Genomic DNA, 14,303 nt, shown 5'->3' on the forward strand with positions numbered 1-14,303 from the left:
TATAAGACTGCTTGCATCATGCACAAAGCCCTTCATCAAAACACCCATCTGAAACACTCTCTGATAAACGCTACAAAGCAAGCTGTACTAGAATAGAACAATGAGGAGCACTAACGCTCTTGTCCTAGTCCCTTCCTTGCTAAAAAAGAAATCAACACAGTCACGCTCTTTCTCTGGAAACGCGCCCTCTGCCTTGAACGCCCTCCCTAAAGAACTACGTTGCAACCCCTCCTACCTCATCTTCAACAAAGACCTCCAGCTGCACCTTCTCAACCAATACTGGGGTCCTTAATACCTTGCCACTGGACACTAATTCTTACCCCTGCCCTGACTGTATAGATCCCCTCTACTTATTGTTACCCCCTTCCCCTACCTCCTTTCAACTCTTTCATTTATGACCACTTCCCCCCCTTTTTTCCCAGGTAGTATCCACCTTCTCCCACCTGCTTTCCCCTTACCCTTCACTCTCCACAGTCGCCCTTCACTTTCACACCTTCCCCCCTCTTCATTCACTAACTAGCTTTGCTTTCTTCCAGTCCTTATATCTACGATCTGTTGTTTAACGAATGTATTCCTAGTTAATTTACCTCATAAAAAAGGAATACTGTTTGAAATTTTCAAATTGCCTTGTTTATTACCTCATTGTACAAATGTTATATTGCAATTCTGCATTACCAAACATTGTAAAGCGCTCTGATACTCTTTGGTCCAGCCAACGCTTCATAAAACAGTTTAAATAAATAAATGAATAAATAAATAAATAAAAACCAGCGGTTCCAGGCTGAGTGGCACTCATCGAGCCTCTTAGGCCGTTAGAGAGTGTGCTAGCCAACTGGGGTTATTGGTGCTCAGAATGTGGTCTCGCTCTCCCACACTATTGGTTTGCAGCCCTTTGCCTTCCCTCTCAGAGCGAAGCTGATCGGAAGGAATCTGCTTCTATTACCTCTCCTGTGTACCCTATGGAGTATTTATTTATTTATTTATTTATTTTGGCAATTTATAGAGCGCGCAGCTACCTCCGATGGAGGTGTCCCGGCGCTAAGATTACATAACTGTCCCCATGAAGAGTGACCAAAATCATATCTCACAATGGAAATGGGAAGAAAGCGAAGAGCTGACAGTACAATGTCCTACCGCTTAGTGAACAGCCAGGTCTTGAGTTTGCGGCGAAAGGCTGGCTCAGATTCGCAAAACCTGAGGTCAAGTGGAAGGCTGTTCCAGAGCTTGGCGGCAGTGACGGTGAAAGATCTGCCGCCAGTCCGAGAGAGCCTGAATCTAGGAACCAACAGAAGACGAAGGTTATTGGATCTAAGATGTCTGGCTGAAACAGAGATTTTAAGACGCTTCTTCAGATAGAGCGGGCCAGTACCATGAATAGCCCGAAATGTCAGGATCAGAATTTTAAAGTCTATGCGTCGTGAAATGGGAAGCCAGTGAAGTTCTTCTCGGTAGGCTCTGACTGAAGTTCGGGCAGGGATGTTACCAATGAGCCGGGCTGACGCGTTTTGGACTATTTGCAGGCGGTCAATAAGATAGTGCGGGGCACCTGCATATAGACTATTAGCATAGTCAAGATGGGTGGTAATAAGAGCCTGGACTACAGTTTTGCGTGAAGATTGAGGGAGGAAGGGAAAGATTTTTCTGATCATGCGAAGTTTGGAAAAACAGGCCCCTACCACTTTGTTGACTTGGGCATTTCCGGTCAAAGAGTTGTCAAAAATGAAGCCCAGGTTACGGGCTGCCTTCACAGGAGAAGGGTGGGGGATTCAGGATGGTAGGCCACCAGAGGGTTGCGGGGGGGGGATTTTTTACTGAAAAAAAGAACCTCGGTTTTGTCGGTGTTAAGGGCAAGGTGATTGGCTGACATCCAGGAGCATATATTACCAAGGCAGTTTCTAAAGTTGGAAAAGAGGGAGTCAGAATGGTCTCGAAAGGAAAAGATAAGCTGAGTATCGTCAGCATAGGAGACCACCCTGACGCCCCAGGATTCAACTACCTTGGCCAAAGGAGCCACGTAAGCGTTAAAAAGTAGAGGGCTCAGAGCAGAGCCCTGGGGCACTCCGCACAGGAGGGGTTTGTCCTCGGATTCAAAAGGGTGCATCGTGACCCTTTGAGAACGGCTAGACAGGAAAGAGATAATCCAGGCCAGCACTGTCCCACCAACCCCTAGCTGCTGAAGGCGGGTGGCAAGTATTTTGTGGGAGACAGTATCAAAAGCCGCGGATAGGTCGAGGAGGACCAACATGGCCTCCTCGCCCCTATCCACTGATTCCCTGATAATTTCAGAGACTTCAAGCAGCGCAGTCTCGGTGCTATAGCCGGATCTAAAGCCGGACTGTGAATCGTGTAGCAGCTGATTTGACTCTAAGTACAGTGCCACTTGTTTCTGTACCACCTTCTCCAGTATCTTGGCAGGTTTAGGCAGGAGAGAAATAGGTCGATAATTGCTAAAAAGCAGAGGGTCTGCACCAGGTTTTTTCAGTATGGGGACCAGCCTGGCCTGTTTCCAAACTGAGGGGAATTGACCTCGCGATAAAGAGGCATTCCAGATGGAAAGAAACGGGTTCACAAGGATAGGGGCGAGATTGCCCATGACTTTGGCAGGAACTGGGTCCAGGGGGGAACCAGACTTAACGTTGCGTAATAAGGCTAATGCGAGATCAGGAGTTAGCTCGCTAAAAGAATTAAAGGAACAAGAGGGGAGGCAAGGGCGATCATCAGGGAGATCAAGAGTGGTTGCTGCGAAGGAGGAGGAGAGTTTAACTATCTTCTCTTGAAAAAAGTCAGACAATCCATTGCAGAGATCTTGAGTGGGAGTAAAGAGGGATTTCAAAGCAGGAGGATTTACGAAGTCTTTCACTATGGAAAAAAGAGTTTTAGAGGAGTTCTGCGCCTGTTGGATCAAATTGGAAAAATAAGCTCTCATAGACGAGCGTATTAGTTTGTGGATTTTACTCAGGGCAGATTTGTAGGCCAATTTGGCTGCAGGATCATAGTTCAATCTCCATTTACGTTCCAGCTGCTTACACTTGCTCTTTTCCTCACGCATCAGCGGGGAGAACCAAGGGGCAGAAGGGCGGGATCTGGAGGAAGTAACGGGGGCTAGAGGAGAAACCGAGTCAAGTGCATCGGAAAGAGCCGAATTGAATCTCACTGTTTCTAAATTGAGGTCATTTAACTGGTTAAGGTGAAAATGTAGATGAGCTTCCAGGGAGTTACATGTAACTTTGGACCATTTACGTCCTTTAACTCGATTAAGAGGGATAGGGGGAGGAGGGATGGGGGCCATGAAAGAAAAAGGGATGAGATAATGATCGGTCCATGTCAAAGGAGTGGGGGGGAGGGTGGAGAGGGAAGAAAGATTGGAAAAAATAAGGTCAAGAGTATGGCCTGCTATATGAGTAGGGCCAGTCACTAGTTGGGGCAAGGTGAGTCCTTGTAAGGTTTCTAACAGAGAGGAGGCTAGTGTGCATGAAGGATTATCGATATGGATATTAAAATCTCCTAAAACAGTAAAATGGGGGTGTTTGAGAGAAAAATCGGCGATAGAGTGAATCAGAGTAATAAGGGAGGAGGAGGTGACGGCCGGGGGGTTAGAGACCAGTATGCCTGCACAAATGGAACAAGCGGAGTCCAAGATTGAAAAGTGTTCGGCTTCGATGATGCCAAGGTTGGGAATTTTCGTGAAGTTTAATTTGAAATGGGATTTAGCAATAATCGCCAGACCTCCTCCGGTCTTAGAGTTGTCTCGATTAATGCCAGAGAAATGATAACCAGGGGAAATAGCAAGAGTGATGTCCGGATTGGAGGAGTCTTTTATCCAAGTTTCAGTAAGAAACAATAGGTCCCAATTGTGGGTTTCGAGAGATAGCCATATGTCATGAGCGTGGGCTGGGAGAGATCTGCAATTTACTAATGCAGCCTTTAAAATGGTGGGTGGCAGATCCTTGATTTTTGAGGATAGTCGCGGTGCTCTAGGTACCATAGGAAGAGAAAAGTTACAGTGAGGGCAGGAATAAGCAGAAGTATCTAGGCTAGCAGTGTTACAGCAGGCAAAGGGGGCACAAGTATCAGGACGAAGGAAACGAAGTTGATCAGAGGACCATCGAATTTTTAGGGCAAGTGGAGCAGGGGTTCCGGCACTGGGCGCGGGTCCGGCGCAGACGGGCGCAGACGGGCTTGCCTTAGGCGCGCCCGCTGCGCCCGCCCGCTGCGCGGACGGGAAAGCCTCTTACTTATATCCATAACTTGCAGGGGATGGGAGGAGGGTGGGAGGCGTCCAGGAGCTGGAACGCTACCCTGCCTCCCCCAAAATGGCGGTTCCGTTTTAGCCAGCCGGCGAGAGCGCTGTGCTCGGCTGCGCCGGTAAATGAATGACGAGCGGGACCCCTGAGACGACTAGATCTCGTCACAACATGCAGGAGGTCAGTGTCCGCAAATTAAAATATCGCCAATAAAATATGTTCAATTTTTAAAAGGTGCCGGTCAGCGTGACTGTAAAGATCGTTAAGTCACCATACATACGATTTAAGGTTTAAAATGCATACACTCTCACACAGAAAAGGTTTAAATCAGGTTTAGCAATGAGAAATGCGGCGTATTTGTATAGCGCGAACAGTGACCCGGAGGCATCTCGGCGCTTGTACTCCTACCACAAGGGAACCCCTCCTGGCTTTTCCTTGTGGGGTGTCCACTCCTGGGCATCCCATGGTGAAACCAGGCATCCCTTGTGTATCGGGGGCCTTTGTGGAGACTAAGCAAGCTATTGCCCAGAGTTGCAGCGTGGGACCCATGCTTAGAATCGGCACTGAGGCGAGAATATCCGGTCAGAGGAATTTAAGCCCGAAACCCGCCGAGGCGGGAATCGAACCCTAGTCCCTGGCCAGCGTTCTGCATCAAGGTCTGCCGCTCTAAGCATTGAGCCACACTTCTCCACTGAAATGCCCCCGGCTTCCGCCTCAGGGGAAAACAAGTAATATTAGACCCTTCTAAGAGTATTAGACCCTTCGATGTCCCCACCACGCAGCCGATTCCGGCAGATTTTCATGGCCTGTTCCAGCGCGTCTGCCATGATCGGCACTTAGCCACGCAAGAAAGGGTGAGTTAGTAATGATACTGAGGATAATTGACTTTTTCTATCCTAAAATATTGAATAACTCTTAATATTGTAGTTCTCTCTGGGAGGAAGGGTATATGTCAAAATGTTGCGTGCAGCTGTTGTCGAATAAAGGCTGCCTGAATGTGAAAAACATGAATAATTTTTAAAAAAAATTAAAAATGTTTCCCCTTTTTGAGACAATATGTCCCTCACCATCTGACATATATTTTTATTTTTATTCTTTTTTATTAACAAAACGACAAAAAAAACCATCAAGTGACATTAGCAGCTCTTACAAATTACGTAAGTACATTTCCATACATTCAAAATAATAGAAATCGGAATCAATGGGCGAAGCCACTATAATTGTTATCCCGAAGGAGGGTAAAGACCCCCTCCTAACTAAAAACTATCGTCCCATTTCACTTATAAATCTGGATTGCAAAGTCTATGCTAAAATCCTAGCAAGCAGACTAAATGCCATTCTTCCCAAATTAATCAGTGATTCCCAGGTAGGGCTTTTAAAACACTGTATGTCCAACGACAACACAAGGCTTCTATGCCATATCCTAGAGAAAGCCAAGATAACCATAACCCTTGACGCTGAAAAAGCGTTTGATAGAGTCTCTTGTCCCTTTTTACATCATTGCATGACAGCCTCCAACCAAGAGAACTCCTACATCAACATAGTAATGGCCCTATATTCTCCGCCTTCTGCTAGAATTGCCATCAACGGTACCCTTTCAGACTCATTTCGCCTACAACAGGGCACCAGACAAGGTTGCCCTTTTTCTCCGGCCCGGTTTCTCCTGGCCCTCGATCCTCTTCTATCAGACATAAAACAGAATAAATACATAGCGGGAGTGAGCTTCGGGGACACACACGGGAAACTAGCTGCATAAGCTGATTACATTCTAGTTGGAACAGAAAAACCAGAGACCTCCATAGAAGCTCTCATGGCTACCATTGAAAGTTACTCACTGCACTCTGGCTACAAATTAAATGGTGATAAGTCAGAAGTGAAGCCCCTAAACGTTTATGGTACCAGAGATATGGTCGGCACCTCAGGCCTCACATGGCAAACTGGCTTTATTAAATACCTGGGAATCGAATTCGGCAGCTCCCTTCTTGAAACACTACACCACAATGAATCTACCACCCTAAACAATATTAAATCGCAATTGGTTGGCTGGTCTCCTCGTTTAATAACTTGGTGGGGAAGGGTCGAGAACATTAAAATGATGATCTCCCCCATAGTCAATTATCTCATTACAATGCTCCCTCTCACCTTATCCCAAGACTTCCACTACAAATTAGACAATCTTCTCTCTAAATTCCTGTGGAAAGGGAAAAAAGCTAGAATTAGCCTAAAAAAACTACGCCTTGATAAATCCATGGGTGGGGTCAATCTAGCGGACTTCAAACTATACCAGATTGCTTTCCTTGCCAAGCAAGGCTCCTACTGGCTGATACCACCAGCTGAGTATGTTCCTGTATGGCTTACTCTTGAGAAAGCCCTAATTAAAAATCTGCCCCAGCTTCCATCCTCACTGCTAAAACGAATATGTCCAGTTGCTCAGTTCCCATTTTCAAGAACACAAGACTTGCTCTCCTAAAAATTGACAGACTGCTGCCTAACCATGTTAGGTGTTCTGAATGGGAGTCACTATGGCACAACCACTAAATAAAATATAAGGGGAAATCTCTTCACAATGAGATTTGGATCAATAAAGGGATATTCTTCCCCTACCTAATGTTCTGTAATAACTACCCACTCTCATTTAAAGAACTACAAACCAAATATGGTCTAGATACAACAGAATTCTAGAACTTGGTGAATATTAAAACGGCAATCACTAAAGCAAAACTCTCCCAAAAACCTCCATCCCTCCCAAGCTACTTAGATGCCCTTAATAAGTTGGGCCACTAGGTCTCCTGACTTTATAAAACACTTTGTCCGCAGCATTCCAGTCTAAATAAAGAGCTCTGCCAGTTTTGGGAAGCATATTCATCGATACTAATTTCAGAAGGGGAGTGGTCCAAAACATGGGAATCAACCACGAGACACAAAATAAGCCCTACACTTTCCCAGACAAAGTTTTGGCTTCTTCATAAAGCCTACTGGACACCGGCGCGCCTCTTTTCACATAATATTAGAGACAACGCCGCATGCTGGAACTGCAACGAGAAAGATGGCGACCTTGAACACCTAGTACTAAGTTGTGTATGTGTTACGGCCTTTCGGGACAACATTTTTGCATTAATCGCAAAGGTTTTCTCCTTTTCCCCTACCAGAGAGTTTTCTACTTTAGTGATCGGCTTTACCAGAGCTGTTCCGTTGTCGGAGGATGACAGGGCCTTACTTGACCTTATGCTCTCGGCTGGAGTGAAAATAATCATGAATAACTGGAAAGACACCCGCTAGGCCTCCTTTAAATGTTTGCTAAATTGGATCACAAACCTGAGAGGGGCTGACAACATCTCACTCCAAGACATCCCATGGCGCCCCCCTCACAGACAAATGTGGACATCCCTCGACAATGACTTCAACTTACATAAACCCCCGTGATTCCCTATCACACTTTCTGTCCGTTACACCCATGGGACCGTATGTGCCTACTACCTAGCCTATTTAGTGTCTTATTCGCCTGCTCTGGTTAACCTTACCCGTAGAGGGTCGATATCAGTATACCAATGCCCACCACTCCTGTGTAGATGCTATATATGAAGTTAATGACTGTTATTATGCCGGCTTCACTTATTGCTGTATTTTGTGTTTTAGTCTTGATCTACCCAATTTACCTAATTTATTTAATCTACTCAGATTTTAATGTGATTGTCACTCTCTCTACAGATAGTTTTCCATTTATTTACTTACTGTATTCGCCACCATATCACCTGTGCTTACTAGTGTCGCCTATGCTTTCTTAATGTATGTTTTTGTATTTTTTTTGTTTTGTTTTGTTTTGTTTTCGAAACTACTAATACAAATGTGTGAAATCAAAATAATAGAAACAAAATGTAGGTAATGGATCAAGGGGACACATGCGCCTCCACTTCTTCGGGACACATCGGGGGCACACAAACACTTCCTCTGTAGTGATTCCAAGCTTCCCAGACCTTCTCCCATTTTGCGGGACACCCCCTAGCCACATATACCGACCTCTCCCTGAACATGCACCAATCCAGGTCCTCCTCCCACTTCTTGACCCGGGGGCCAGTGGCTGGCTCACCATAACTGGGCAATATTCCGCGTAGCTATCATGCATGCTAACGTTACCCATTGTTTCCCCTAGGCATTCAGATCCGTGGGTTCCCAGGCATTCAAGGTACACCTACGTGCCTCCCGCTGCAGCTCCACCCCCAGAACGCCACGTATCGTATCGTGAATCTTCACCCAGTACGCCTGCACCCCAGTCCAGTGCCACAATATATGCATGAAATTTCCAAGCTCCCCACACCCCCTCCTACACTCCCCACCCTCCAAGCGACCCATTTGGACCAGATGGGGCACGTATCATATGACCTATGAAAAATCTTCAGTTCTACTAACCTAAGCCTCATCTGTATCGCTATCACCCGTGGAGAGGAGACCGCCTCCTGCTAGTCCTCATCATCCAACTCTATCCCATCCTCACTCCAGTGCGTTCTTAGAGGTACAAGCGGGTCCTCCGTATGATTAATAAGCTTCTTGTATATTAGGCAAATGGTCTTCTCAGGGAGGTGACTGTCTAACACTCGACCTTCGAGAGGGGAGGCGTCTGAAGCAACGTGTCCTTGGGGATGTTCACAAGTAGGGCATGTTTAATCTGAAGGTAACGGTAGTGTTTGCGGTCGTGAAGGTGATATTGTTGCTTAAGCGAACTGAATGTTTGGATTGTCCCTTTCCCCCAGACATCTTTGATCTGTGTAATCCCAATGAGGTCCCACTTGTCAAACCCCTTAGATTTCCATGGGCTCCCCAACTTCTCCGAGCTCCATAACGGGGTGGCAAGTGTGAGTCTCCCCTCCCTCTTGAGGTGTCTATTTGCCCCGTGACCACAAATGAACGGCATGTGCCGTTGGTCCCGAGAGGGAAAACCTACAAGGTCTAGCATAGAGTGCTCTAGTGAAGTCGCCACCTGGTACCAGCCAGCGGTCATAGCATAGCCCAGGTCCCCGGTGGGCCCGTATATGGAATGATTCACCCCTGCCGGCCGGGAGGCCCAGTAGTTCAGTAGGTCCGGCAGTCCTATCCCTCGTCATACCAGGGGAGAGTGAGTTTAGAGAACGCTATGCAGGGCTTACCGTACCAGAGAAGCTGCCTCTGGAGGGCCTCTACCGCCCTAAAGTAGAATGCGGGTACTGGGTCCATAGTGTTCTGGAGTGCGTATAAAAACTGGGGAAGGGCCATCATTTTAAAAAGCACCGCTCTCCCCAGAAGCTGACATGTATTTTTAAATATAACTTTCCGTATTGATTTAGCAAATAAAAAGAACAATACAAGGAGAGAAACTAGAGAATGTGCTATGTAGCAGCACAATACATGCAGCCTACATAGAGAAAATGGCCTCCCCATAGAGGCCTGTGGGGTCGGCAACCTAACCAAACACATCTCTGCCATTGCAGCATTGTGATTAGTTTAGGGAAGGAGAGGGATGCTGCCTGCTTCCTGTAAGGCGTTAGGCGCAGAGAGGAGACGCAACACGGGACCGGAGGCGAAGGTAAGTTTAAATGTAATCATTTTTTTTTAATTAACACTCCACGCCGCCCCATGCAAGCCCCCCTCCTGCAAGTCATGCCGGCCACAACTGCGCACCTCCTTTTTGAAGTACTGAGCTTGCTGATGATTATACCATGTAGTATTAAATATTGATGAAGAAGAAGTAGTAATAAATATTGATGAAAAAGAAGTGAAAGTTACTTTACTTTAGCACCATTTCCTATCATGGATATATTCATCAACCATCTCTAGTGGAGCTGCAGTAATGGAAACTGAGTTGTGAATTAGGGCTATGGTTTAGGCAACAAGGCAACTGTAGTTGGTTAACGTTCATGTTGTATAAATCTGTAATTGTTTATCTATCTATTTATCTTTCTATCTATCTATCTATCTATCTATCTATCTATCTATCTATCTATCTATCTATCTTAAAATTCGCTGTTGCCTTTAAATAGGCATTTGTTTACTTAATTGGAGAGATTTCGTTTTGCTTCTGTTTATATGGTTTGGGATCTTGTACCATTATTCTTTATGAATGTAATCAAATACCTGTGATTGATAACGGGTGTTGCAGCTAAGTAACATTTGCATAGTCCTTTTTATAAATGTTTTTTAGATATTTCTCGTTAATAAAAGTGTTGTGGAGTATGTCACATAGGCAAAACAATCCAATATATATATATATATAAATTGAATACAGATACATATACTGGAAAATTAGGATTACTTTATTTTACATACTTAATTACTTGTTCTGTGATTAAAGGTACTCTTGAAATTATCTCCTTTCTTCAAACAGGTGTATGGTGACAAAGATCCTGATGGTTTCTATAAAGGGGAATGTAACGGAAAAAAGGGATATATTCCCTGTAACATGGTTTCTGAACTGGAAGTAGAAAATGAGGGAGTTGAATATCAATTGTTACAGCAGGAGTTTCTGACAGCGAAGACATCCCTGGACGAACTAGGTATTGCCCTACTCACATAATGTTTGCTCAGCTTGGTTTTATTCTCGTCAATTTTGCTTGTGTTCTACTTTGGGGTTGCCTTATTGGGCTAAACTGAAACGTCCACATGCAGCATATTTGTAGTAAGCCCGAAGCCTGCTTCCACCTTTGGGTGTTCAATGAATTTTATTTCTTTGGTCTGATTTTCTCCTGAATTTCTTTGTCTTTTATAAGCATGTTTATTTACTAAAACTAAACTACACATTTGATTATATTAAATTAAACCTCATAAAAAGCAGAAAGGTAACAATACCTTCATTAGTCTCAGCCACTCTTAAATGCTCTGGATCACATATCAGTCCATTGTCTTTTAGCTAATCTGTGCCATCATAGAGAACTAAATGCAAATCACCATTTTTCCTGTTAAATAGAAGAAGTCCAGTCTGAAGTGGTAAGCCATCTCCTTTCTGAAGGGGAAAACAAGCAATCCCAGACCAGTGTTGATGTTGATCATCTGTAAGGTCCTGCCTGACTCAGGTGGCATATAGAGCTGTAGATTTCTTCTGGGTATATCTTTTGTACTTAGTGAGATTCCTGTGTACACAGCACAAAGGAATAGTCAAACCAAAAATATATATTTGCTGTCAACCAATTTACAGGCCATCCAATTGCATATGTCATGTCCTGTTTTAGCTCCTTATTTTTAATTTGTAACACATGTTCAGTCATCATTCCCACTCAGAGAGGTAAATAAGAGCTTTTTAATTGGCATCAGGGTGTGCAAAGCAAGCAGAACCCTATTTGGAACTGTTGCTGGTTCACCTGAACCAAGGAATCCATTTTTACTTGGCATATCATTTTTGAATAGCTACACTCAGACGTCTGGCTCTGTTTATGTTTTCCATATGCCCCCTTCCAATACGTTTTTCAATTATATGTTATGACTTAGAACCTCATTAGAGGGGCAGGGTGAAAAATTTTAAAATACACAACTTTCACAATCTTGCAAATCTCACAGCAGATATAAACCGATTTCTCAGACTTCATAGCAGTGTTGTTACTTGAGCTGCAGAGGATTTACAGTCATATTGCAGACTTCTTAGACTGGTAATCATTCCGGACTAGAATATCAAACAGCAGTAGTGATTGTCACTTAGACATGAGTTTAAATACATTTTGGAATGCAGTTATTTTGACTCCAGAATTGAACTAGTCAATTTATGAAAATATATACATTTTCTTATACAATTCATATATATATATATAAATAACCATACATATATTTTGCTGCACATGGAAAAATTCTGTCTTAATAGTCCATTCACTACTATTACATGTTATAGATGATACAGTCTGCAAGGAATTAACACAGGTAGCCAGTTCAATATCTGAAGCTATCTAATTCCCACAATAAGCCAGAAATTGTGAAGGCTTCAAGGGGTGAGAATTGTTATGTTATGGCTGCCCACTATTTGTGAACAGTTATCTCTGTTATGTGAGTGTCCACTCTATTTTAATGGTATGCATATCAAGACATGGTTGCCCACAGTATAGACAGAATCACCACCAGTATGCCAGGAGCAGCACCATATTAGGGGTGGGCAGTGTTGTGCACCAATATAGCTTGCCACAATATTACAAGAATTGCCATCATAATGTAATGCCAAGGTCAGCATTATACCAATAGGTAGCTTCCCCATGCCACTGAAGCAAAAAACATGTCAAGAATTTCCAGTACTATTACAGGGACAATATTTCATCACGGTAGGCACAATTTGAATGCACATTTATATGGATGCACACACACTAATACACTAACTCGTTAACATCCACACATACATACAAACAGGCACATGTGCAAACACAGGTTGTTAGAGTGTTTTCAATGCTTACCTTTTTCTGCCACTGGGGGCTGGATCCTGTGTTTGTTGCCCTATCTGTTTATTGATTCCAGCCACACTCATCTACCATTGCTCCATCTATTTAGAGTTCTTGGTGACAAGGCAGGCCCTGCGTCAAACTTAAATGTGTGAGTGACATTGTAAATGTGATCCATGGCCGGCCATTGGCTTTTGTGAACTGACGCACAGCACTTACCTGTTGTTTAGTAAAGACTCTGTTAATTGAACATTGTCATCAGTGTTTCAAATCTGTGCAAATTATGCATGTCTGATGAACTGAGTCGGGGTAGCCAGCCCATCATATATGCATGTTTTATTGTTCACCCAGGCTACTCTGGCCTCTGAAGCTGTTTATGAGGAGGAATGAAGCACAACTTTACAGTCCCTCAGAGTGACCGTCGGTGGGGGAGAGGTTGCATGGCACTTCAGTGTGCTAATAGAAAAAGTGTCCCTACTTCAGGCCTGTGGACAGTTGGTTGGATATCACCTGCCACAGTGTTGTTAATCAAATCAAGATTTTAATTCCTGTTAGTTTATGATTCTATGTCAAGAATACTACAGGTTTTCTATTATTATACTAGTTCAAAAGTACCAATGATGAAATCTTATCAAAATGGTTTTCAAATATTGTTATTTTTTTTAAATGCAGCTGTCTCAACCAGTTCCCTGGCGTAGAAATATATATCATGAGGTCTGAAGCCAAATTGGCTCCAAAGGTGGATTTATCTATATCTGCTGGTTAAGCTGCAGGTTTAAACTGGAACAGAACGGATGACCAACTCACAAATCTTTAACATTGTTGTTCTCTTCTCATAGGATTCTAAGCCTAGACCACACAAAGTTTAGGTTAAATCCTCTTACTGTAATAACTGCTAACCTTATAATGGTCTGTCATCAAGTCATAAAAAGTGTAAAATCCTCTTGCGTGAAAGTCCTAGCCAACCTTTTAGTGCACACCTAAAAACCTCTTACATCGTGGGAGCCCAAACAACGTCACCTTATAGACAGGTAAAAAAGATAAAGAGAATTCTCTTGTAGGGGATTTCCATTTATTGTCAGTTGCACTGAATAGTGCTGCCCACTTGCGGGGACCTCGGAGCACTTTTTCACAATATATCTTCTTAAGTGTAGATGTTCGCCTTTCTTCAGGAAGTCCTGCAGAGTTACTTGAGAAAGAAAATATTATGCAGCCTCTAGGACTAGGCTACAATGACCCAATTCTTCATCTTGTACTTGAAAAAGAGGCCCGTAGAATTATCTATATGTATAATTCCATGACATTTTTATACAACACCATAAATATCTTTCACAAACCCTTTTTTGTTAGAGAATACAGATGAAGGAGAGCAGGACAGTGTTACCCCCAAAGTTGTCACTATACAAGGTAAAAATGTAGACTTTTCCTTTAAGAACCCAGGGAGGACCAGTTTTCCATCATTCGGAGCAGGTGGCAGTTGCCTCAGTTATTTTTTCTGGTTCTTGCTGACACGACCCTGGAGCATTGAGCTCGGCCTGTTTTGGGTTTTTTCCTCAAAATTCTCAACTGCATTTTGGTGACAATATTTTTATATGACGTCTTTGGTCTCTCCCTGCCTTTTCCTGACCAAAATTTGAGGGGTTTTTTCCGGAAAAATGCCATCTCTTTCTGACAAATT

General features: G+C 43.7%; 1 protein-coding gene across 1 annotated transcript in view; it reads left to right on the forward strand.

Annotated features, from left to right (window-relative positions):
* TSPOAP1 (TSPO associated protein 1) overlaps positions 1-14,303 on the forward strand; it is a 2,768,302-nt gene that overhangs the window by 2,269,260 nt on the left and 484,739 nt on the right. The window contains exon 35 of the mRNA XM_086954028.1: positions 10,600-10,768. Coding sequence (XP_086810154.1) covers positions 10,600-10,768 — 169 coding nt within the window. The remainder of the gene's footprint in view (positions 1-10,599; positions 10,769-14,303) is intronic.

The sequence above is a fragment of the Lissotriton vulgaris genome, chromosome 2_1 (assembly GCF_964263255.1).
Source record: "Lissotriton vulgaris chromosome 2_1, aLisVul1.2, whole genome shotgun sequence".
Lineage (NCBI taxonomy): Eukaryota > Metazoa > Chordata > Amphibia > Caudata > Salamandridae > Lissotriton > Lissotriton vulgaris.